The sequence below is a fragment of the Megalobrama amblycephala genome, linkage group LG18 (genome assembly GCF_018812025.1).
Source record: "Megalobrama amblycephala isolate DHTTF-2021 linkage group LG18, ASM1881202v1, whole genome shotgun sequence".
Lineage (NCBI taxonomy): Eukaryota > Metazoa > Chordata > Actinopteri > Cypriniformes > Xenocyprididae > Megalobrama > Megalobrama amblycephala.
The window spans coordinates 3,267,936-3,291,832 of NC_063061.1; the positions used below are offsets into that span (position 1 = coordinate 3,267,936).

Below are 23,897 nucleotides of genomic sequence, written 5' to 3' on the forward strand. Positions count from 1 at the left end.
GTAAACGTCAGACGTATTGCAGATGAGCAATCACTCTAAAAATACGTCTAACAGATATAAACACGTGCATCAAATAGACGTCTCTGAGATGTACGTATGCTATCAGATCTATCTATCTATTTATCTTGCTATCTATCTGATAGCACACGGACATCTCAGAGACGTCTATTTGATGTGTGTGTTTACATCTGGAAGACGTATTTTTAGAGTGTTAGGTAGGTAGGTAGATAGATAGATAGATAGATAGATAGATAGATAGATAGATAGATAGATAGATAGCACACATACGTATGCAAGATGTTAAAGATGTCTTCATCTGGAAAACATCTTCTGTTTAAAAAACATCCGATAGATGTCTTTAAGATGCCAGTTTTATATACATTCTAAACCATAAACATCTTAAAGACATCTTCAAAACGTCTATTTGACATCTGACAGGAAATGTCAGATGTATTGCAGATGAGCAAACACTCTAAAAAACGTCTCTGAGATATGTGTGCTCTCAGATCTATCTATCTATCTATCTATCTATCAGCACGTACATCTCAGAGACGTCTATTTAATGTGCGTTTACATCTGTTAGACTTATTTTTGCTCATCTGCAATAGGTCTGACGTTTCCTCAACTAGACCTTTAGAAAATGTCTTTAAGATGTTTATGGTTTAGAATGTATGTAAAACTGACATCTTAAAGACGTCTATCAGATGATTGTAAACACCATGTTTCCAGATGAACTTGTGATCTTTAACAGACATATTGCAGACGTACATGCAAGATCGATCTATCTATCTATCTATCTATCTATCTATCTATCTATCTATCTATCTATCTATCTATCTATCTATCTATCCCCACTTTATAACCTATATTGTAAAATTCTATCTATCTATACAATAGGTTATAGAGAGAAATATGTGTGAACTGAACTAATATGAAATCCCCGCATCGTTGTGACATCATCGCTCTTGACCATCCAACCAATCACGTTGTTCTCCTGTCGCATACAAAGCGTGCGTACCGCGTTCACAGCCCGTTTCGGAATCCCGCGACACTATTGGCCGAAAGACATGACAATCACAGGATTATCCGCTTCATGGTAGGTTGGTACAAACGCGTTTAAAAACGCCCAAGCAGGAGTCCGCAATTACCGCGTTTTGTTTTATCATCACCCCACAGCGGAACATCATGACGTCGCCATGAGAAGCGCACGGGTATTCCGCGGATTCCCTTGATAGACAGATCGCTCCAAATATTTTACTTTTATTTTTTTCCAGCAGCGGATTTGTAGAAGAGATGCACTTGTGATTTTTGTCAGACAGCATCCGTTTCCGACTACAGCTATGTAGTTTCCACTTCTGTGCCTTTTATTATTAGTTAAAGTTGCGTTTAACTTGCATCTGCATCGCATTACACGATTGTCCTGGGCTGTGGAGCTGGAGCAAGTATGGGATTGCCTGCGTTAGAGTTCAGCGACTGCTATTTGGACAGCCCGCAATTCCGAGAGAGGCTGAAGTCTCACGAAATGGAATTAGAGAAGACCAATAAGTTCATCAAGGAGCTGATTAAGGATGGGAAAGCTTTAATTCAAGCCCTGAAAAGTAAGATGTTTGCTTGCATATTAATGTGTGGGGCATGTACTTTGCTTATTAACCTGTAACAGTTCGTTTATTACACAAGACAACGAAGCAAAGTTCGATTAATATGTAAGTAAGTCCTTAAAGAGTCAGTTATTGTTACTTTATGCCAAGACATTGCTAGTTAGAGAGCCTAACATTAGTAAACTACTTTTAAGTGTGTTTGGAGAAGTCATTTCCTTTGAATAATCTGCCACTTTTAAGACAATTGAATTAAAATCACATCCAGTGGCCCCAAAATGTATTTAGATTCTTAAGTCACACTAAAAAAATGTTCTCAAACCTTTTTTCCCCCAGAGCTTTGTTTTTTTCCAATTATTTTAATTACAATTAAGTGATTTCCCTTCAGGTTTACACTTGTTCTAGCACACTAGTACTTCATTACATTAACTTTGAACAGGTTCAGCTAACACTTCAGAAGTGAATCACACTGTCACACTGATCTCCCACAATCACATATCCGCCTGAAATTTCCACTCCACTCCCCATTACCTTTCAAAACAAACACACTGACCCTGCAGAACCAGCGCTTTCTAGAACTTACATCCAGTTGGAATTGATACCAAACCAGCTCTCTGTGTTGACCCAAGAGACATGTCCTAAGACGTAAGGTGTGGAATACAATGCTGAGGCGTGTCACAGCTCCAAAATTTGACAGCTGTAAATTCCTGAGGGTTTGTTATATAAAGTTGTATAGCTGAAAAAAGCCTCATTTTTGATGTGGTTTCTAATACTGGAATCATCAGTTTTAGTGACATTTGTCAGGGAAAATCCTGATTAAAGATGGAAAAAGTTTGCTTTCAAGCCCAGGAAATTAAGATGTTTGCATGTTAAGTTTCTCTTTTTTCTCTATTAATGCTTTTGCTAAAAATCAGCAATTTATTTGTAAAATAAGTCAGCTTGATATTTTACCAACCTGATCTCACAAGAAAATGCAATTTCGTACAAATTCAGAGAATGTATGAAAACCTATAATTAGGGATGCATCGATTAAAAAAAAAATAAAAAAAAATGGTACTTTATTTTACAGTGTTACGCATGTTTCTTGTAGTTACTGTAGTAATAATTATAAATTATGCATAATTACAATGCAATTAACCCTAAACCAAATCCTCACTCTAACCCTAAACCTATAGTAAGTACATGCAGTTAATTATTATTACTCAGTACTTAAATGTATAATCACACTGCAATACTGACACCTTAAAATAAAGTGTAACCGGAAATTTTGGCCAATATTGATAACCGATAATTCTTTATATTTGAAAGCTGATAACCGATATATCTGAAAACCGAAAATCCGAAATCCAAATTTTTATATGATGTTTGAGAGCCTGATTACAAGGACAAAAATTTCATCATTAAAAGCCATGTCCCAAACACACAATTATAATGTTCTCATTATAATTTTAATGTAGCTTTTATGACAGACTTGCGCTGCACATGTTGTACTGTATTTTCCTTTTTGAAGTGATTTCAGTCAAATTTCAAGCAATTCAAAACCATCATGGCAAACAGTGCACATCTGAAGTGTCTCAGCTGAATGAAATAATGCATTATTTATCGGCTTTAATATATCAGCCAAATTTTCTTATTGGGCTGAAAATGATAACTTTAAAAATGAACATCGGCCGATCCCTACCTATAATTTGTCGCTGGGGTGTGAGTTGGTTGTATGAAAATGTACTAATGACATTTGAGCGAATTTGCCATCAATTTGCCAAAACGTAAAATAATTACAAATTGTCAGTGTGTTGGATTCCACATGAGACCAATCCCCTCCTGTCCTCTTTATCCATTGCTGATGTTTTGACAGAGCCCTGATCCACTCAATAGCTTATGCCATGTGTGACCTGTCACTTGCTTTATAAATACTTAGCGCACTAACTTCATATTTTGTGTCAACATAGAGCTTCTTCCCACAGTCTGAGACCTGAAATCATGTTCAATACCCCACAAACACTAATTACAGGTCTTGTACTCCACACAGATGTATTTTGATATCCTAATTGACATTAAAAGACAGATGGTGAGTTGAGGTAGAGAATTTAAAGGTTATAAGCAAATGTTCTCACGACTCATGTTTTGGCAACACCCAAATAATGGCATGAGGAAGGACTGTTTCATAGGGGAAGCATGTCATTTTTTGACATGTATGGTATAGGGTAACAGTAATTGTTATTTGTCATTTTTTTTTTTTTTTTTTTTTTTTGCAGTTACTCTAAGTATGTTGTCTTTTGCTTGAAGTGTATATATATATATATAAGGTGCTGTGCATGGTGAAAACACTGCACCACATCTGCAGTGATGTGGATTGGTGCTTGAGCCTTGTTATGCAGAGGTGCTCTGATTGGTTGCTAGGATGTTCTTTTGGTTGTTAGGTGCTTCATTACGGTAACACTTTTCAATAAGGTTCTTTGTTACATTAAAGGGGACCTATTATGCAAAATTCACTTTTACATGATGGTGTGAACATAAATGTGTGTCAGCAGTGTGTGTACACAACCACCCTATAATTAAAAAAATTCACCAACTCCTCTTTTTAATCCTCATAAATCCTCAACAGTCTCATAGAACAAGCCTTTTTAATTTTCTGAGCAATATGACGTCACATTGTACAGGCACCGTCCACGACAGTTGATGGGCGCACTGCTGTATTAGCATAGACTCCGCCCTGAGCAAGTTGTACACAGTCCGCCATTTTCCCGACGCCGGAGCTGCTGTAGCAACAAGAATGTCTGGTAAGCGATTGAGGTGTTTTGTTGTTGGATGTAAGAGTGAACATAACAGTCTTCATTTTTTATTCCCGACATCTAAGAGACACAGTGGATTAGTTTTATTTTTGAAGGGAATGCGCCACAGATCTAATTTACACATGCGATTTCTGTCTCTGCTGTTTATGTTCACAGACATAACCGACTGGGTTTATGCGAACTGTGTGTATTTGATGGTTTAAACACAATAAAACATGAAAGAGAAGTTAGTTTAATACTCATGAGACGTGCGTCTGTGTGTGTGCTTCAGATGTGTAAAAAAACAATAAATTAGTAGTTTAAACTGATATAGCTTTAAAACGCATGCAGATAATACACTTTCATGATGAAGAACTGCACTGTCCGTGAGCGTGATCGCGATATATGTGATAATCTAAACCAAGCAAATGTCTTTTTAGTATTTGGCAGAGTATCTGATGCAGGCAGGAGCTGTGATCGTGGAAAGGGGGCGGGAGCAGCAGCTCATTTGCATTTAAAGGCACATGCACGAAAACAGCATGTTTTTGCTATAGCATTCGAAAATGGGTATTTACAACATGGTATAATAAATTATCTTTGGGGTATTTTGAGCTCTGTGGACACCTGAGACTTAAATTACATCTTGTATAAAGAGGCATTTAGGTCCCCTTTAAGTACTAACCCAATCAAAAGAGCCCAAAGTCACTAGAATATTCTGGTCTCTATGACTCAGGTCATAAGGCTATGAGATTTAAATACAATTGTGAAGCCAGTCAATAAACATAAAGTTAACTGTGTACGAATATCACTGAAGTCACATTTCTTCTGAATGATTATGGCTTGTAAAGTTGTGAACTGGAGTTTAATCACAATTGTTTGGATGCTACGTCCAAAGGGTAGATTCACACTTTTCATAACTTTGTTACACAGTACTCAGCATATCACAATTCCTGAATTCTCTGTCGGTCTGCCCTTCCTGTTTTTTTCACGTAAGTAAATGTGTGAATGAGATTGCCTTGCTTCATTCCACCAGTGACTCATTTGTGATTTCTCTTCACTTTTCTGCTTCTGTCCTGAGAGGGCCGATCACCTCTGAACCTCTGTAGAGCAGTGTGAATGGCTGCTCCATATCACTGCGTCACCGCTGTCAGCTGTCCTTGATCGATGAGCCCAGAGCTGCAGTACGTTTTGAGCTGTGACTAATTCACAGACATCAGGACACCATAACCTTTAATGGGCTTGTGCATTGCCGTCATACAGTTTTTAGCATGAAAATGTGGCCTTTCCCTGGAATCATTTTTATGTTTTTTTTTCTTCTTCTCGGAGTGACTAACATGAGATTGTGGCTCATGGATTGTTGGAAAGTCAGGGTGCAAATTTACTGTGGGGTCTGACCCCACAAATAAGATTTGAAGGAGTTATAAATAGTAGTTTTCAAATCAGTTTAGATCTCCAAAGCATTCTGCAAAGCTAGGACGCTCAAAGTTCAATGGAGAGGGAGATATTTTCTTTTACAGAATTCTCTTTTTAAGGACTAAAACAAACGGCTGGTAGGGACTACAACATGCTTCTTCCCAGGCTGGTGACATCACAAACCCCAAAATTTACATAAACCCTGCCCCCGAGAACACACAACAAAGGCCATGTTGGGCTGCTTTAGAGAAGAGGAGGAGTTGTTGTAGAGTGTTGTTGTCATGCCGTCATTTTACGCCGGACTGCTTCACAAACGAGGGTCAATTCAACACTGGATTTGAACAAAAGATTAACATGACGGCACATGCTAGTGGATGAGTTGAATCAACTCCACAGCAACTACATAAATTTATCCACTAACCATTCAGAAACGTTCAGTTTCATTCTAAAAGTTGTAACTTCTTCCTGAGTCTCTCCATCAGTGTCGACTTTGGTTTGAACAATGTAAGGCTGCATTTTGGCTGCGTGAGATTCTCCAGTTTTGTTGTTGTTGAGCTGTTAAAGCTCCGCCCTCTTCTGGAAAGGGGGCCGGGAGCAGCAGCTCATTTGCATTTAAAAGGACACACACAAAAACGGTGTGTTTTTGCTCACACCCAAATAGGGTCAAATTTGACAAGCTATAATAAATGATCTGTGGGGTATTTCACAGACATTCTGGGAACACCAGAGACTTATATTAGCGTACATCTTGTGAAAAAGGGCATAATATGTCCCCTTTAAAATAGCTTGAATGTAACTCTACACCCTTGCTTCATTTAGTATATGCGGATCCATGAATATGCAAATTAGTCCCCATGTATACTCAATCACACCAGCTCAGACTAACTGATCCACTCGGTCAACTGTAGTAAAAGTTACATAATGGCAAGTGGAAATATTGGTTTAATTCTACCATACTATAAACAAAAACTGATTCAGAAAAAGCCTGTTGTACAGGCAGGCCTGGTTCTAAGCTGGTGCTAAGCACCCTCAAACGAAAGCAAGAGCACACTCATTTAATACTGTAATAATATCATATTGACGAAACAGATTTGGTAAACGCTCCAGTGTGTATTTGTGTTTGTGTTCTGGAGAAATCTTTCTATTCACTGCATGTTTTTGCAGTGGTGAGCAATGTAGCCAATTACAGACATATCTGTTGATCTTTTGAACACAGTGACCAATCGGACGTGTTTAAGTTAGAATCCACTCACCGGTCGAAACACCAGAGTTTTTGTTCTGCTGTGATTTCTGCATGCTCATGAATCCTCTCATTAACAAAGTGTGGATGTATTGCGAGATTCATTGTGCAGTGTAGACAGCTTCATTGATTATAATGGAACTTTGTGAGATCACAATGAACTGAGTGACAGCTTTTTAGTCATTATAAAAGGGAGATGTCTTTGCTTGTTTTCCAGGCTATATATAATAAATTCAGAATTTGAATAAAAGTCGACATAACGGTAATTGATATGATTAGCCTTTGGCTTAACTACGTTATCAGACAGCTAAAAATGTGTTGATAATGTTACTCAAACCATGTTCCCGTTCACCATCTCAGAGTCAGACAGCTGCCTTATGAAAATCAGCATCTTTAGAAATAATGATAGGAAAAGCCCTGCCATTGATGGGATTGGTTACAAGTTTGTGACGGCAGGAGAGAAGGGCACGTTTTTGAGACTGCCTTTTGGTACACTGCAGTCTTAATGAGAAAGTACTGCATGCACACAGGCATATAAACAACATTAAAAACTTGATTTTCAATCACGGGGGGTCTTTACAAAGTTGAGTCACTGTTTCACACACTGCAGAGAGTTTCCACAGATTATGAACAGAAAGAGAACATATTACCTCCCGATGGATGAGGCTGTTTTCACACCGCACAGCTGTGAAAGGGGAGAAGATACATTCAGTAGTGCTTCCCTACAGAGATCAGGGCACATCCACGGATTAACGCATGAGAGGAGAACAAAGAAACAGCGTGTGTGTTTTGCTTGGTTTGTGCTCATTGAGGAGTGGGCTGGAAGGGAAATTAGGGCAGCCTCCTCTTGAAAATTACTGTCGCTCTATAATCTCAGCCCTCCGTGTCTGGAGGCAACCAGCGATAGCTGACGTGGGTTCAGTCTGTCGCGTTGAGCTTGAGTGAAGCAGGATTATCGTTAGTAGGATTATCCTCTTTAATAAAGTAACTCAGATATACTATGAGATTATAATTGCATGAGGTGTGCTTTTAAACTCAGGATTACATTCACTCATTATAAGTGATGGTGTTGCCTCCAGATGCATTAATAATGTATGGTTGGCATGTTCCTTCTCTTAAATGAATTTGTCCTCTGGTAATTGGAATACATAGTCATTTGCCTTAAAGGGATAGTTCACTATGAAAATTCTGTCATTAATTACTCTCCCTCATGTCGTTCCACACCTGTAAGACCTTCAGAACATAAATTAAAGGGGTCATGAACTGCGTTGTTTTATTGTTTTATAATGTTTCCTGGGGTGCACTTATGATGTTAGTATGTTTTTTACATCCAAAATTGTCATAATTCATGAATAAAAGGCATTTTTCCTACCCTGATTTTAGCCTCTGATTTGAACACTCCATTTTAAGGGGCGTGTCTGCTGTGAGACTTCAGTTTCAATCAGTGTGATTGGCTGACATATTTGCATATAAAAATATCCTATTTTTACTATTACAGCTCTAAGATGAACTAATCATGAAAAGTGTTGCATTACATTCAGATCTATGGCATTATATTTAGATCGTGGCATGAAAGGTTGCAGAGATGAACATTGTAGCCGATCACTGACATGTTGAGCGCATGAAAGCAGTGATCTCGTCATTGCAACTCAATTTCTGCACACTAACAAATGCTTAAATCTTCACTAGCAGTGAAAACGCGATATAACTAAAAGATTTGTTGAATAAAACGGGAGTTTTGCGCGTCAGTCAGTGATAAACTCGCGCTGTTTGATTGACAGCTTCAGCGTGCGCTGCTCCAGTGATTACAAAGGGGGCTTTCTTTATATAATTTAATCACCGTTAAATAACTGATTATTTTCATCCTACTAAGAGAAACAACGTGAAGTTCACTGTTTAGTCACTGGTTTGATTTTCTGACACAGGACAAAGATCATCTGACTGTACATGAATCATTAAAGGTCCCGTTCTTCGTGATCCCATGTTTCAAACTTTAGTTAGTGTGTAATGTTGTTGTTAGAGTATAAATAAAATCTGTAAAATTTTAAAGCTCAAAGTTCAATGCCAAGCGAGATATTTTATTTAACAGAAGTCGCCTACATCGAACGGCCAGTTTGGACTACATCCCTCTACTTCCTTCTTTAATGACGTCACTAAAACAGTTTTTTGACTAACTTCCGCCCACAGGAATACACAAGAGTTGCGTTTGTAGAGTGTGTTTGTCGCCATGTCGTCGAAACGCTGTTATTTTCATCCCGCGGTCCAATCACCGGGTCTGATTCCGGCTCAAATTGTTAGGGTAAAATTAAAGACATGTTTACAATAACACTGAGCGCGTGCATCTCCACGTTATGGTAAGAGGCGTGACCTTTCCGGGCAAGGTTCGCTAAGCTGCTGTCGAATCACAACACAGGAACTGCTGGCACAATCAGAACTCGTTACGTATTTCTGAAGGAGGGACTTCATAGAACAAGGAAGTCATCAGCCCGTTTTTATGACAGTGGAAACAGCGGTATACAGATAAGTAAATTATGTGAAAAATACTGTGTTTTTTTACACGCGAAACATGAACACATGTTATATTGCACACTATAAACACAATCAAAGCTTCAAAAAACCACGAAAAACAGGACCTTTAATATCAGATCAGGCATTAGAATTAACACAGTTACTTACATGTTGTTGCATTACTGTCGAGTCCAGGCACTGCACAATGTTTTGTAATCCTCAACGGCATGTTTATTGCTTGGTAGCTTGATCTGGTTTAGCACCACATAGGCCTATGTTACTATTGCATGTCATGCGTGAATCAGTGGGCGGGGCTAAACAGGCAAGGATGAAGTAGGCGTTGACCTTCTTCTGCGGAGGCGGTGCTTGCTGCCCTTTGACGTCATAGATCCCCACTTTGTAAATCCTGTCGTTTGCTGGGTCTGGTGTCAATTAAAGCTTTTATTGGACTGACAAGGAAGTTTTCAGCTCTAAAACTTACAGGATATTCTTATAGTATGATGACATCTTGTATGTCAAAAGCTCAAGGAAAATTTGATTTCTCATGTCATGACCCCTTTAAGATATTTTCTGAGAGATTTCTGTCCCTCCTTAGACAGCTACACAACTACCACTTTGACGCTTCAAAAAGACCATAAAGAGATTGTAAAACGAATCCATATGAATTGAGCAGTTTAGTCCAAATTTTCTGAAGAGACTCAATCGCTTTATATGATGAACAGATTGAATTTAGGCTTTTATTCACATGAATAATACATGTCAGTTGTGTAGCTGTCTATGGAGTGACAGAAATCTCTCAAATTTAATCAAAAAGATCTTAATTTGTGTTCTGAAGATGAATGAAGGTCGTACGGGTGTAGAACGACATGAGGGTGTGTAATTTTCACTTTTGGGTGAACTATCCCTTTAAATTGTATTGAAGCAGGAGCATTCCTGAATGTTTCGGCCTGATTCTCGGACAGAATTTAGCCTTTTATGTTCTGTAGAGTAGCAAAAAAAATTCATTCTTCTCTCAGCTTCTTTGAAGTGTCAAGAGGCATAAATTTGTGGAGTGGAGGCAATATATCGACTCATGGCTACTTGTAGTTTTAGGCCGTCTGCTCTGGGATAAGCAGTTTTTTCTTGTATTCTGTGAAGTACGAGGCCTTTAGCTAATGGGCGGTAATTCAGGAACGCTCATAAAGAGGAACCATTCCACACTTTTGATGCATTGGACTCGCACACACATTCTCATTGGTTTAGACTTCCTGTTTAGTTCAATGCTCCACAATTGAGTGGCCTCTGACCAAAACATCCTTCATGAATTCATAGCATGTGTCACAATCTCTCCACACTACAAATTGAGCTACCAATCTTGTCATGTCTGTCTTACATTTTAACATTTTTTTTTTTTTTTTTGCCTAACGAAATGGAATAGTCATACAAAGATAAAAAAATAAATAAAAATTACTCACTCTCGTTCCAAAAACCCAACCTGACTTTCTTTCTTCTGTCAAACACAAAAGGAGATATTTTGGAGAACGTTAAAGCTGTTAAAGTGATAGTTTACCCGAAAATGAAAATTAAGTCATCATTTACTAGGGGTGTGATGAGACAGCTCATGAGACGAGACGTGAAACGAGATTGAATTCACAAGAACGAGACGAGACAAGATTTTTACACAGGATTTTTAAGAAATCCTCAATGACGAAATACATGACTTGAAATATAGTCTGCAGGTGCACTTGAAATATTTTTAACTAATCATTTCAGAATGAATGTCATTTCAGTTCTACTTTCCGAGTATGAATTATCATATGCAGTAAAGGACAACAATGCTCAAGCACTGTAAAAGGCTTAACCACAAACTCAAATGACTGGATTCTCTTCTGTATGATTTCACATGAGTCTCTTAGAACTGTACATGATTTATGAGCTTCTACAACTCCTTTCCACAAATTGATGACAGAAATAATAAAAAAATATATATATATAAATAAAAATGAATATCAGTTTTCTCTTAGTCTCATTGTGCAAACAATAAGTGCAACAATAATCAAAGTACTCTCTCAATATTCAAAGTGCAAACAGAGACCACATTTTTCTTTAAGCATGATGCAGATCTAAGAGATGGTTACAACTTACAACTACACAGCCCAGCCTAAGATAGCTTTCATACTGGGAGATATTTGCATGCATCAGGGAGCTGCTTTCAAAATGCAGGGTATTGAAATCGCGTTTGAACGCGCGCTCGTGTTTTACTTTCTCTTTCAATTTCACGGTCATGCTCACTCTGTGAATAGGCAGTGGAGGTGCTGATCACAAATTCTACAAGATAAGACATTTATCAGACACTTAGGCTCTGTTGTGCATCTAATCCTCCACCACGGTCTTGTCAGTCATCTCGTCACATGATCAGTTAACTCTGATTCCTGCTGCACTTCGTATGACTCTGCAGCTTGTCTTGGATGGAAATGACTGTTATCCAACTGAATTAAATGGTTTTTATTTCTATAAAAAGCAAAACGACAGTGGAGGAGTAATGTAAACGTAGCGGTGGCATATTCTATCCTAATTTCACCCTCACACTCGGTCATGGCAATTTTGTGAGACAGCTTTTCACGTCGACGAGAAATCTTGTCACATTTTAATCTCGTCACACCCCATCATTTACTCACCCTGGTGTTGTTTTAAAGGTCCCCTAGAACTTTTTTTAAAAAGATGTAATATAATTCTAAGGTGTCCCTTGAATGTGTCTGTGAAGTTTCAGCTCAAAATACCCCATAGATGTTTTTAATTCATTTTTTTAACCGCCTATTTTGGGGCATTATTATAAATGAGCCGATTCAGGGCTACTGGCCCTTTAATTCTCGTGCTCCACGCCCACGGAGCTTGCGCTTGCCTTGAACAGTGCATAAACAAAGTTTACACAGCTAATATAACCCTCAAATGGATCTTTACAAAGTGTTCGTCATGCATGCGGCATGCATGCTTCGGATTATGTGAGTATTGTATACTGTTATATTGTTTACATTTGATTCTGAATGAGTTTGAGGCTGTGCTCCGTGGCTAACGGCTAATGCTACACTGTTGGAGAGATTTATAAAGAATGAAGTTGTGCTTATGCATTATACAGACTACAAGTGTTTAATAATGAAAATAGCGACGGCTCTTGTCTCCGTGAATACAGTAATAAATGATGGTAACTTTAACCACATTTAACAGTACATTAGCAACATGCTAATGAAACATTTAGAAAGACAGTTTACAAATATCACTAAAAATATCATGATATCAGGGATCATGTCAGTTATTATTGCTCCATCTGCCATTTTTCGCTATTGTTCTTGCTTTCTTGCCTAGTCTGTTGATTCAGCTGTGCAGATCCAGACGTTACTGGCTGCCCTTGTCTAATGCCTTTCATAATGTTGGGAACATGGGCTGGCATATGCAAATATTGGGGGCGTACATATTAATGATCCCGACTGTTACGTAACAGTCAGTGTTATGTTGAAATTCGCCTGTTCTTCGGAGGTCTTTTAAACAAATGAGATTTATATAAGAAGGAGGAAACAATGGAGTTTGAGACTCACTGTATGTCATTTCCATGTACTGAACTCTTGAACCATTGTTATTTGACTATGCCCAGATAAATTCAATTTTTCATTCGAGGGCACCTTTAATGCAGTATGCTGCAGCTCTAATAGAGTCTCACAAACACACAGTTGAGCATGAAAAAAAAAGGTCAGGATTTGCATTAAGTAATACATTAAATTTTACTTTGTTTTTCACTAAACCCTATTGTATACCCCCAAAACACTTGGAATATGTGTATTTTTTAAAAAGCGCGATCTGAAAAAGAAAGAAGGTCATAAGGCATTAGAACAACACCAGGGTGAGTAAATAATGACTTTATTAATGATTTTAGGGTGAACTATCCCTTTAATTTTCATACAATGACAAAAGTGCTGTCAAGCTGAAATAGATTTGTTAGATAAATAAACAATAAATAGAAATATTTATTAAATTTAAAAAAAAAAATCTATGTAAAATGTGAACTTATTCCTAAATGACAATGATTCAGCTATGTCTGTTAAACCTTTGACAAAATCAGAGCGAAACATTCAAACTGTCTCCGCTGAGCCGGAGAGAGCTGTTGTCATGTGATTCACAGTCTTTTCAACCACACAATATCATTATTTCTGTGTTACAAATATTAAAGTGATAACAGAAGTACTAGGATAGAATTTTGTATTTCGGATATAAACACTGATGCGATCAAAATAGAGCAAATCTCCTTTTGAATGTAACTTGGCGCTTCAATTAACGATTATCAGTTACATTGTTACACCAGTAGTTGGCGATAAGTGACTGTTGAAAATGTTTTTGTCATAAAATCATTCATTCAAGAGAGTTTGTTCAAAAACACTGGTTAATCCAGTAATGAAACAAGTGAAGTATTAATGAATGAGTCATTGAATCATTCATTCAAGAGACTTGTTCAAAAATGCTAATTCATCCAGTAATGAAACAAGTGAAGTCCTTATGAATGACTCATTGAATCATTCATTCAAACCAAAATTCTATAATTATAATTCTATAATTCTAACATTTTTAAATATACTGCATAATTAATATTTTGTCAGAATTACATGCTATTTTATTTTTTATTTTATTTTTTAGCTGTCTGTTCAGAATCGTGGGAGAATCGTGCAGCTCTATTAAAAAAAACAAAAACATTTATAACTCTACTTATGCTCTTCATTATAATGTTTAATAATGAGCAGCTTCAGCATTTTTCAAAATATCTTCTTTATGCTTCATGAAAGAAAGAAAGCCATACAGGTTTATAACAACATGAGAGTAAAGGATGACAGATTTTTTTTTGTTTTTGGATGAACTAATCCTTTAATGTTGAAACAGAACCCCAACAAAGGTAAATTGATTCAGGAGCTCTAGATTTATTGTTTTGAACCTGCTCTGTGGACTTAGATGAACTTTTGCTTGAACATGACCTGTGTTGACTCAGAGGCTTCTGCAGGTTTCATTAGTGAGCTTTGCCAGGGCTTTTTAATTAGAGAGCCACAGCACTCAGGGGTCGAGGAACCCAGTGTGGTTTGGAAACTAGCTCAGCTTGTGTGAGATTTTGTGAGCGTGTGCCACAGCTTATGTTCTGTTACACATTAAATTGATCTTATTTTAACATTCTCCTGCTGTACCATAAAAGTTAATGAGTTGGAGGGCAGAGAGAGGACACAGGAGATGTTTTCTTGGATTGCTTCATGAATGTGTCCTCATTGCTGTCCAGCTGGTTGTGAAATGCATTTAGGTACCTGCACAGGAAATTATTCCTGCAGTTCAGTGAGTTTAAAGGAATAAAAGAGCCAAAAGAAACTCTGGAAGCCTTTATATGAGAGATTCCTTTAAAAAAATCTCATATTCTACTATAATTCTAGTACTGCTAATATAATAGTAATGCTAAAACTTTAATTATAAAATGGATAGTCCCGGTCCCCTGATTGGTTGAGCCACATTCACAGTGAAGCCGTGGTTTACAGTGAATTTAGAACAGCTTGGTTAGGCACAAGTTGGGGCTTATTGTGGCTCATTTCTTTATTAATCAAATTTATTCAATAAACAGCACTCAAAAAAGAAAAAAAAGTTTTTTTTTCAACTTGTTCAACTTGTTGTTGAAATATAGACATTTAAACTGTGGCTGCAATAAAACTTCATGGCAGATTTATTCAAAGAAACATTAAACAATGAAGACAACAGGTTCAAAATATAATGAATATGTAATATATAGTGCATATTATCAAAATGCTCCTCTCTAGAGTTATTTTTTCTAAATGGGCAATGGACTTTGAATGGCTTCCCTAAGGTAAATGTTGCGTTACATATTGTTTACAAGCTGCTCTATTGACGTCTTTCCATGGTTGAAACACTGATTGAGTCATTAAGTGTTGTACTGTTTATTTCAACATACCTTCTGATGTTCATTTATGTTTATTTTGTGTGCTATAACTATGGGTGTGTGTCAATCAGCTCACTAGCTTCCAAGGTCGTGAATCAGTAGGCATATAATTAAATAATGGTTTGTATTATAAAAAAATCTATCGTGTGTCATTATGTGTAGTGAGTTGGCTCCTTAACTTCCGTTAAGGAAACATAGTGAGCATCGATGCTCCCTGGTTTTCACAGTGCATTTTGGGAATTTTTAGGGAGTGAATGTTTCAGTGCACTGATAGGATTTTGCTACTGAGACTCCCTGATCAGTGTCTACTGACTTAATATATGTTACTGTTCTTATTGTAATTGATTCATTGATTGTGCATACTTTTTAGTAACATTTGTTTGACCTTGCAATTTTTGATTAAACTTTTTTCTTGTAATATGACTCAGTCCTCTGATGTGCAATGCCATACTGCAGTAAATAGAATCACATTCAGATCTACCTTCAGTATACAACACTCCCTTTCCACATTCCAATCAACAACTGATTAATGAAACTCTTGAACATGAATCTGGCAATGTTTTATTATGTATACTGTATATTGCAACAGTTCGGAAATGAAATGTCCAGTGAGTGGCTCTAAAAGGTTAAAGGATTAGTTCACCTCAGAATTAAAATTTCAGAATTAATTTACTCACCTCCATGTCATCCAAGATGTTCATGTCTTTCTTTCTTCAGTCAAAAAGAAATTAAGATTTTTGAGGAAAACATTCTGGGGTTCAATGGGTTGAAGGTCCAAATTGCAGTTTCAGTGGAGCTTCAAAGGGCTCTACATGAACCTCACGGTCAAACGTCCTTTAAAAAAAAGTAAAACAATGATGTCGGACGATTTTGAATTTTAAGAAGAAAATGAGAGTTTTTCGCCTACCACTTTACTTCGACCTACGTCACATGTGACCTTTCCAATGTGATTACATAATGCATGGTGCACTGCAGAGCAGTGCAAGATGAGCATTTGTGGTTAAAAAGTATATCAATTTGTATTATTTTTAGAAAATGACCAATCGTTTTACTAGATAAGACCCTTATTCCTCGTCCGGGATCGTGTAGAGCCCCTTGAAGCTGCACTGAAACTGACCAATCTTCAACATGTTGGTAGCTGTTGAAGTCCACTATATGGAGAACAATCCTAGAATGTTTTCCTCAAAAACCTTAATTCCTTTTCGACTGAAGAAAACAAGACATAAACATCTTGGATGACATGGGGGTGAGTAAATTATCAGGAAATTTTAATTTGAAAGTGAACTAATCCTTTAATGCACTATCACGTTTAAACCCTACCCTAAACGTAAGCAATAGTGTTAGATAAAAAACACATTTGCTGAAACAGCCATGCCATTTTAGCTTTCTTCTACATTCGTCTTTGAGCTCTTTTATTGTGACGTGTTTCATACCTGAGCGCTCTGCATGCAAGCTCAATACTGAGCTACCGAGCAAGTTTACTACATCAGCAAACCATGTGCTGTGGTAAAGCGTTTTGATATCATAACATAGTATTGTTCAAGGAAAGTGTGAAAATAAGTCTTTATTTGATAATCTGCTCCATAATCATAATTTGTTTTTGAAAAGGAATAAAAGTTGTTGCCTTTTTACTGCCTCTAGTGTTCATTTCAACTATAAATTGCGGTCAATTGTGTGTATATATATATATAGGTGCGTTTTTGGAGTTCTGCAAACATGTAGGTAGAAGCATGTTTTTCCAAAGGGCCCGGGTTGTGGAAAAGAGTGTGTTGAAAATAAGCTTCCCTCAATGTACAGTTTACCAACACAATGGAAATTTAAAACCCAGGTTTTGGCCTCAAGCGGAACATATAATTCCATTCCATGAACTCTGACTTGATGAGTAACCACAGTAACTAATAGCATGGTATCATTATACCACAGGCTCTTTTTAAAATAACAAGTATCCAAATGGTTAAATGTTCTCTTATATGTAGAGCTGCAACAAGGCGTAGAACAAAAAAATCAGTTGGCAAAAGCACTTCTGTATTTTGCTCACAGCTCTAATTGCAACCTGCCGCATTTGAGCTTAATTAGCGTGTTGCTGAGACTTGCTGTAGGTGTCACGTTCAGCATTTTCCAGTATTTGCTGTCTCATCTGGAGAGGAAAGCAAAACGCAGGTGTTTTTTGACATGTAGGAAATTCAGACAGATGTTGTTAATAATGAATTTTCCCAGTCATTGAGCCAAATGCTCCACAGTCAGCCCCTTCACTGTCTGTTATACAGTAAAAACCTCTCTTTGGCCTGTTGACGGCACAGGAACAAAGGGGAAGTGGGCGTTCAGGCATGAGACAGTACTGAGTATTGCTAAGAACACAGGCCTTTGTTCCATCTGACAATCCCAGAAATTGCTGTAAGCACTTTGGAATTTCAGAACATATCTCTCAGAATTCTGCAGAACTTTGATAGAACTTTACTGTTTGTTCTGACTGTGATTTTTGCCTGCGTAATGTGTATATTCTTTCTCTTACTCATCAGTCATCCACTACAGTCACCATCCCAAATTCCTCTTTCCAAATCTGTAAAATGTGTGGGCTTCGGGTAAAGTCCCCTTTGGTTACTTAACTCTCTCTGTCTCTTTCTGAATGCTGATCATTGTGGCCAGGGGCTGCTCTCCCATGTCCTAACTCAATGTGTAGAACCAGTGAGTCCCCAGGAGGAGCGCAGTAAGACAATGGGCCAGTGTTCACAGGGCCTGGCTGGGCCGGACAGAACCGTTGAGGTCCAGATACTTGTTAGCAGGGACTTGAAATGTCCTGCTAACGTTCGATCGGTGATCAAGTTCTTCTCATGAACTTTTCAAATGAATGCTTGATATTTTCGTTCACCATAGACTGCAGGCTCAACCGTTAAAGCTACACTTTGAAAGCTAAATCTGAAAAGCTGCTGATGTTAGAAGAACTGTTTCAAACGGGTTCCAACTTGGTTAATTAGAGAGAGAGAGAGAGAAAAAAAGAATGTTTGAGAAATGTGTCTGTATCATTATAGCTTTTATATCAGATTGAAGCACTGTTTTCAAGTAGTTTATTGTCTTTTGATAGGTGCCTGAAAGTTTTCAGTTCTCACTAGAAGAGTTTCATTAATGAACTGCTGGCCCCTTTATTCTTACATTTTGCAGCCTTTGTATTGATATTGGGTGGATTTTTTTTAATGATAATTATAATATAGCGATATTCACATTTATATTTAGAGCATTAGCTTAGCCACAAAAACAGTAGGTTAGCCATAGCCCAAACTGCCTTGATGAAGGCAGACATTCCAGACGGCAAAAGTTATTTTGTCTACTTATGTTCCTTTCCAAAAATTTACCATGCTAATCACATACCCTGTTTCCACCTGGTATTGAGATGCATTTTGGTCGTTCGGATCACAAGTGGACGACGCTGAATACAGGTGTAAACAGGGTCTAAAGCCCTGGGTATACTTTGTTTTTTTTATGCGTAAGCGCACAGTGGAACACACAGCCTTGCAAAGTATACTTCACTTGACTCGTACCCGTACACAGGCGTTTGATGCATACGCAGTTTTGAGCAATCTCTCGCCATGAGTTACAACCCATGTAAATACATTTAAATTCTTTCATGCTAGAGTTGTACAAATGAGGGTACTTTCTAACCTCTAATCTGTCGTCTGTATAGGCCTCCATTGTCGCTGTAGCTTGCATGCGTTCCGGTCTGTTCAGTTTATGCAGTTTTTCTTTGACTACATTGTGAATCGGTTGCCACCTTGTGGATAAACTAATTACTGCAAAAAAATGAAATGCGCATGTGCGTACAAAATTTGCATCATGCACTGTACGCTTAAAAAGGGAAGTATACTTTGGGCTTAAAATGCTTGTCCTCTTTCAACCACTTTCAGAGGTAGTCGAAAACGCATTCGACTGGATTGCTTCCGTAGTGTAAACGCTCATGTGGTTGAATGCGTCAAACAGCCGCAAACGACCGCCTACTCTCCTCCTACTGACCTAATGCATAAACATGGGAAGTGTGCTAGCCAGATGGGATTTAAAGGTGCCCAAGAACGTTTTTTCACAAGATGTAATATAAGTCTAAGGTGTCCACTGAATGTGTCTGTGAAGTTTCAGCTCAAAATACCCCATAGATTTTTTTAAATTAATTTTTTTAACTGCCTATTTTGGGGCATCATTAACAATGCACTGATTTACACTCGGCGCCGCCCCTTTAAATGCTCACGCTCCCTGCCAAACGAGCTCTCGACTATATTACAGCGCATTTACAAAGTTCACACAGCTAATATAACCCTCAAATGGATCTTTACAAGATGTTCGTCATGCATGCTGCATGCATGCTTCGAATTATGTGAGTAAAGTATTTATTTGGATGTTAAAGTTTTATTCTGAGTGAATTTGAGGCTGTCCTCCGTGGCTAACGGCTAATGCTACACTGTTGGAGAGATTTATAAAGAATGAAGTTGTGTTTGTGCATTATACAGACTGCACGTGTTTAAAAAATGAAAATAGCAACCGCTCTTGTCTCCGTGAATACAGTAAGAAACGATGGTAACTTTAACCTCATTTAACAGTACATTAGCAACATGCTAACGAAACTTTTAGAAAGACAATTTACAAATATCAGTAAAAATATCATGCTATCATGGATTATGTCAGTTATTATTGCTCCATCTGACATTTTTCACTGTTGTTCTTGCTTACCTAGTCTGATGATTCGGCTGTGTGCAGCTCCAGACGTTAATACTGGCTGCCCTTGTCTAATGCCTTTTATAATGTTGGGAACATCATGGGCTGGCATTATGCAAATATTGGGGGTGTACACCCCGACTGTTACGTAACAGTCGTTGTTATGTTGAGATTCGCCTGTTCTTTGGAGGTTGTTTAAACAAATGAGATTTATATAAGAAGGAGGAAACAATGGGGTTTGAGACTCACTGTATGTCTTTTCCATGTACTGAACTCTTGTTATTTAACTATGCCAAGGTAAATTCAATTTTTGAATCAAGGGCACCTTTAAACTTTGTCGGCTGAAGGCCCAAGTTTGGTTTGAAGACGAAAAACATACCAAGCACAATGCTCTCTCGCCATTCTTGATTTCTAACATACACTTGCCACGTTCGGCCAGTCTTGCGGCTATCAGAGCTAACCGCTGCTCTCCGTATGTTTTCCGTCATCTCTGTGCGTGTTCATATGTAAATTGCGCAAGCTTGTTTTGTCCATTAGACTGAAAGTTCTGAAAAAAACCCATACATTTACCCGTCTGTAGATAGGGTTGGGAATCGAAAATCAATTCCAATTCTGGAATCGGATACTTAAGGTCAGGAATCAGATACGTGTTCCTCTTATTGATTCCTTTTGTGCATTTAAATATTAATTTAAACCGTTCAAGCACAAGAAGACCTGTGCGCTGATTTCTGTGCTGCACACACATCCAAAATGTGTCTCGTCTCGTCTACTTGTGATCCGATCGACCAAAACTCAGGTGTAAACAGGGCCATAGTTTACTCCATAATGCCATAGATATTACAGTTATTAGTAGTACCAAAATATATATTTAAAAAAAAACTTACTTGTGTTTTAAAAAGTGCTCTTTGTAATATTGCCAAATTAAAAGTTTTTACTTTTAAATCATTGTTTTAATAATCTTTAATAATCTTCTGTTGTGCTTTAAATACACTTATTTTGATGTGCTGACTAACATGCTAAAGCACATGTAAAGTGCTTGGTTATAATTTTAACTTTAGTTTGTTATTTTATATTACATTTAAAGGTAATATATTTTAAAAGTACCAAATTGCGACTTTATTACAATCATGTAATTACAAATATACATGACAAACAAGTTTCACTAGAAATTACACTGAAGTTTAGTTTAGTTTACCATAAATGCTTGTCAGTAGATTCAAAAGGACACTTAAAGCTAACCATATTTCAAAGAAAATAAGTGTCCAAAATCATTACATTTAGTTTGTGCCTAAATATATTCTTTCAAAACATATTATTTCCACAATAAGTACTCTTTTTAAAAGTATGCTAACATGCACTTCTTTATCACAAGGGTTCTCCTTGTCTCAGGTAAAAATTAATCCTGTTTTATAGTGAAGGAATTGATGATTTGCTGGACTGAGGCAGTGTGAAAAGGAATTCACTCTGCAGGTCATTCTGTGAGGGAAACGGATGAATAATTAACCAGGATCGTTGACTGGGCTGCAGAGGGTCTGTCATCGGCTCTTATCTTCTCTTACAGACTTTTACTGGCCAGGCCATCAGTTTGAACAAAAGCGCTGTGTCAGCAAGCAGTCACAAGGGCCGGCGATCAGATACCTGATCCCATTCAGCCACATCGCAACTGTCATTACTGTACAGACTAAAAGAATGCTTTCTATATTATATATTCAACATAGGTCAAAGGTCAGCTGTCCAAGGTATTTTCTACAAAGGAGTCTTTCTTGCTCAGAATCATACTGTAGGCAGCACCTAACTAAAATGGAATATATATATATATATATATATATATATATATATATATATATACATGTGTGTGTGTGTGTGTGTGTATATTTTATATATATATATATATATATATATATATATATATATATATATATAAAATATACACACACACACGCACACAAGGTAAAAAAAAAATCTAAATATCATTATGATTTTGGGTGCTTGCAACCACATGACATTTTACAAACTTGCTTTGTCATAAAAACTTAAAATTATCTGATATTCTTACGAAAAAGTGTGCTTAATTGTATTGAATGTGCTCTTGTAGTGTACTTCTAATCGTATAAGTGTATATATTTTTTTAAAAACTGTACATGCATATAATACAATATTAATGAAATAAAAGGCCTTTTAAGTGTAATGAAAGAAAGAATAATTTCATGACCAAGTTTAAAGTCTACTTTACACTTTAACCATATTTCAAAGACAATAGAAGTAATTATGAAATTACATATAACAATGTCCTTGTGTCCTACATAAGTGAGTCAAAAAAGCACTCAGTTCAACTAATTGCATTTAATATACATTTAAGCTTGAATACATTTCATTATAGATGGCATGCAATGATGTGTCCGAAAACATTACTTTCAGTTTGCACATAAGTATATATATTTTTTAATTATATTATTTCAATAATAAGTATTATTTTTAAAAGTATAAGTATGCTAAAGTGCACTTCTTTCTCCACAAGGGAAGATTACACTAGGTTTTAAAGAATTTCTATTTTAATTAGGCTTCTTTTCTTTGTTATTGTATCAGGGCAGCTAGTGTTACCCTGACATTTTTTGATTGGCTAAAAAGATAATTCAAATAATTATTTGCATTACACCTTGCTTTTTTAACGTCGCTCTAATCTAAAGCCAGAGATGACAGATGGGTGCCACCCCCACATTATCCCGGTGGTCTCTGGAGGAGGCAGACGAGCCCAGCTCTCTGGACTGTGAGCAGGGAGGCCCCAGGCTGCTGCTGGCACTCCACATGCCAACTCAAACAAACCACAACACACTGGCAATGAGAGGGAGAGCGCAGGCAAGCTCCTGGGCCATTTCCCTCTCGTGCAGCTCCAAAAATAACGCCTGCTGACAGTTTTTAATCTCCACACAACCCCCTCTAGGGGTTCGATGAATACTGTTGGGCAGAGAGATTTTCAAAATTCAACCCTTGTGCTTGCTTTTGAAAGAATCGGTGAGCTGCGAGTGAAATCTGGCAGCGATTTGTGGATCAGCACAGAGCACAGATTTGGTGATTAGCACCTGTGCTCTGATCCAAAACCTCAACAGCCAAGGCTGTAGTCTGAGACCGTGCCTAAGCTCAGTATTGACGGAGCTCCTCTTGATGCATAACCTTATTAAACAGTTTACAAGATGAGATACATTCTCAGATGCTTCATCTCGGTCAATTCACAGTATAAATAAACCAAAGCCAATTCATTGTATAAAAATTCAAAAATTTGAAGAATGTGCTGATATAAATCTTTGTTTAAAAGATCTAGTCAAATGTCAGTCTCCCGTGTATTATTGTCTCATAAACTTCATGGGATCATATGATTTTCACCTTATATAATTTCATTGTGAATACAATGAACAAAGGTTGAAACAGACAATGCCCATCACTACGGAAGAGGATTAGGGCCAAGCAATAATAAAAAAATAAAACCATCTCGAGATTAAAGTTGTTAAATTTCAAGAAAAAAGTCGAAATAAAATGTTGAGAATAAACTTGTTATATTACGAAAAAAAAACGTGTTAAATTTCGAGAAAAAAGTCGAGATAAAATGTTGAGAATAAAGTCATTAAATTATGAGAAAAAAGTTGTTAAATTACGAGAACAAATTCATTAAATTATGAGAAAAATGTTAAATTTCGAGAAAAAAGTCGAGATAAAATGTTGAG

The 23,897-nt window shown here is 37.2% G+C and overlaps 1 protein-coding gene across 5 annotated transcripts in view; it reads left to right on the top strand.

Annotated features, from left to right (window-relative positions):
* Window positions 1-1,049: 1,049 nt before the first annotated feature.
* LOC125252902 (rho GTPase-activating protein 26-like) overlaps window positions 1,050-23,897 on the top strand; it is a 126,728-nt gene continuing 103,880 nt past the window's right edge. For 2 of the 5 annotated variants that reach the window (XM_048166564.1, XM_048166561.1), the window contains exon 1: window positions 1,053-1,598. In XM_048166564.1, coding sequence (XP_048022521.1) covers window positions 1,445-1,598 — 154 coding nt within the window. In that variant the 5' untranslated portion in view covers window positions 1,053-1,444. Of the gene's footprint in view, window positions 1,599-23,897 lie in introns of all 5 variants that reach the window. The other 3 variants (XM_048166562.1, XM_048166560.1, XM_048166563.1) reach the window with 3 other exon arrangements.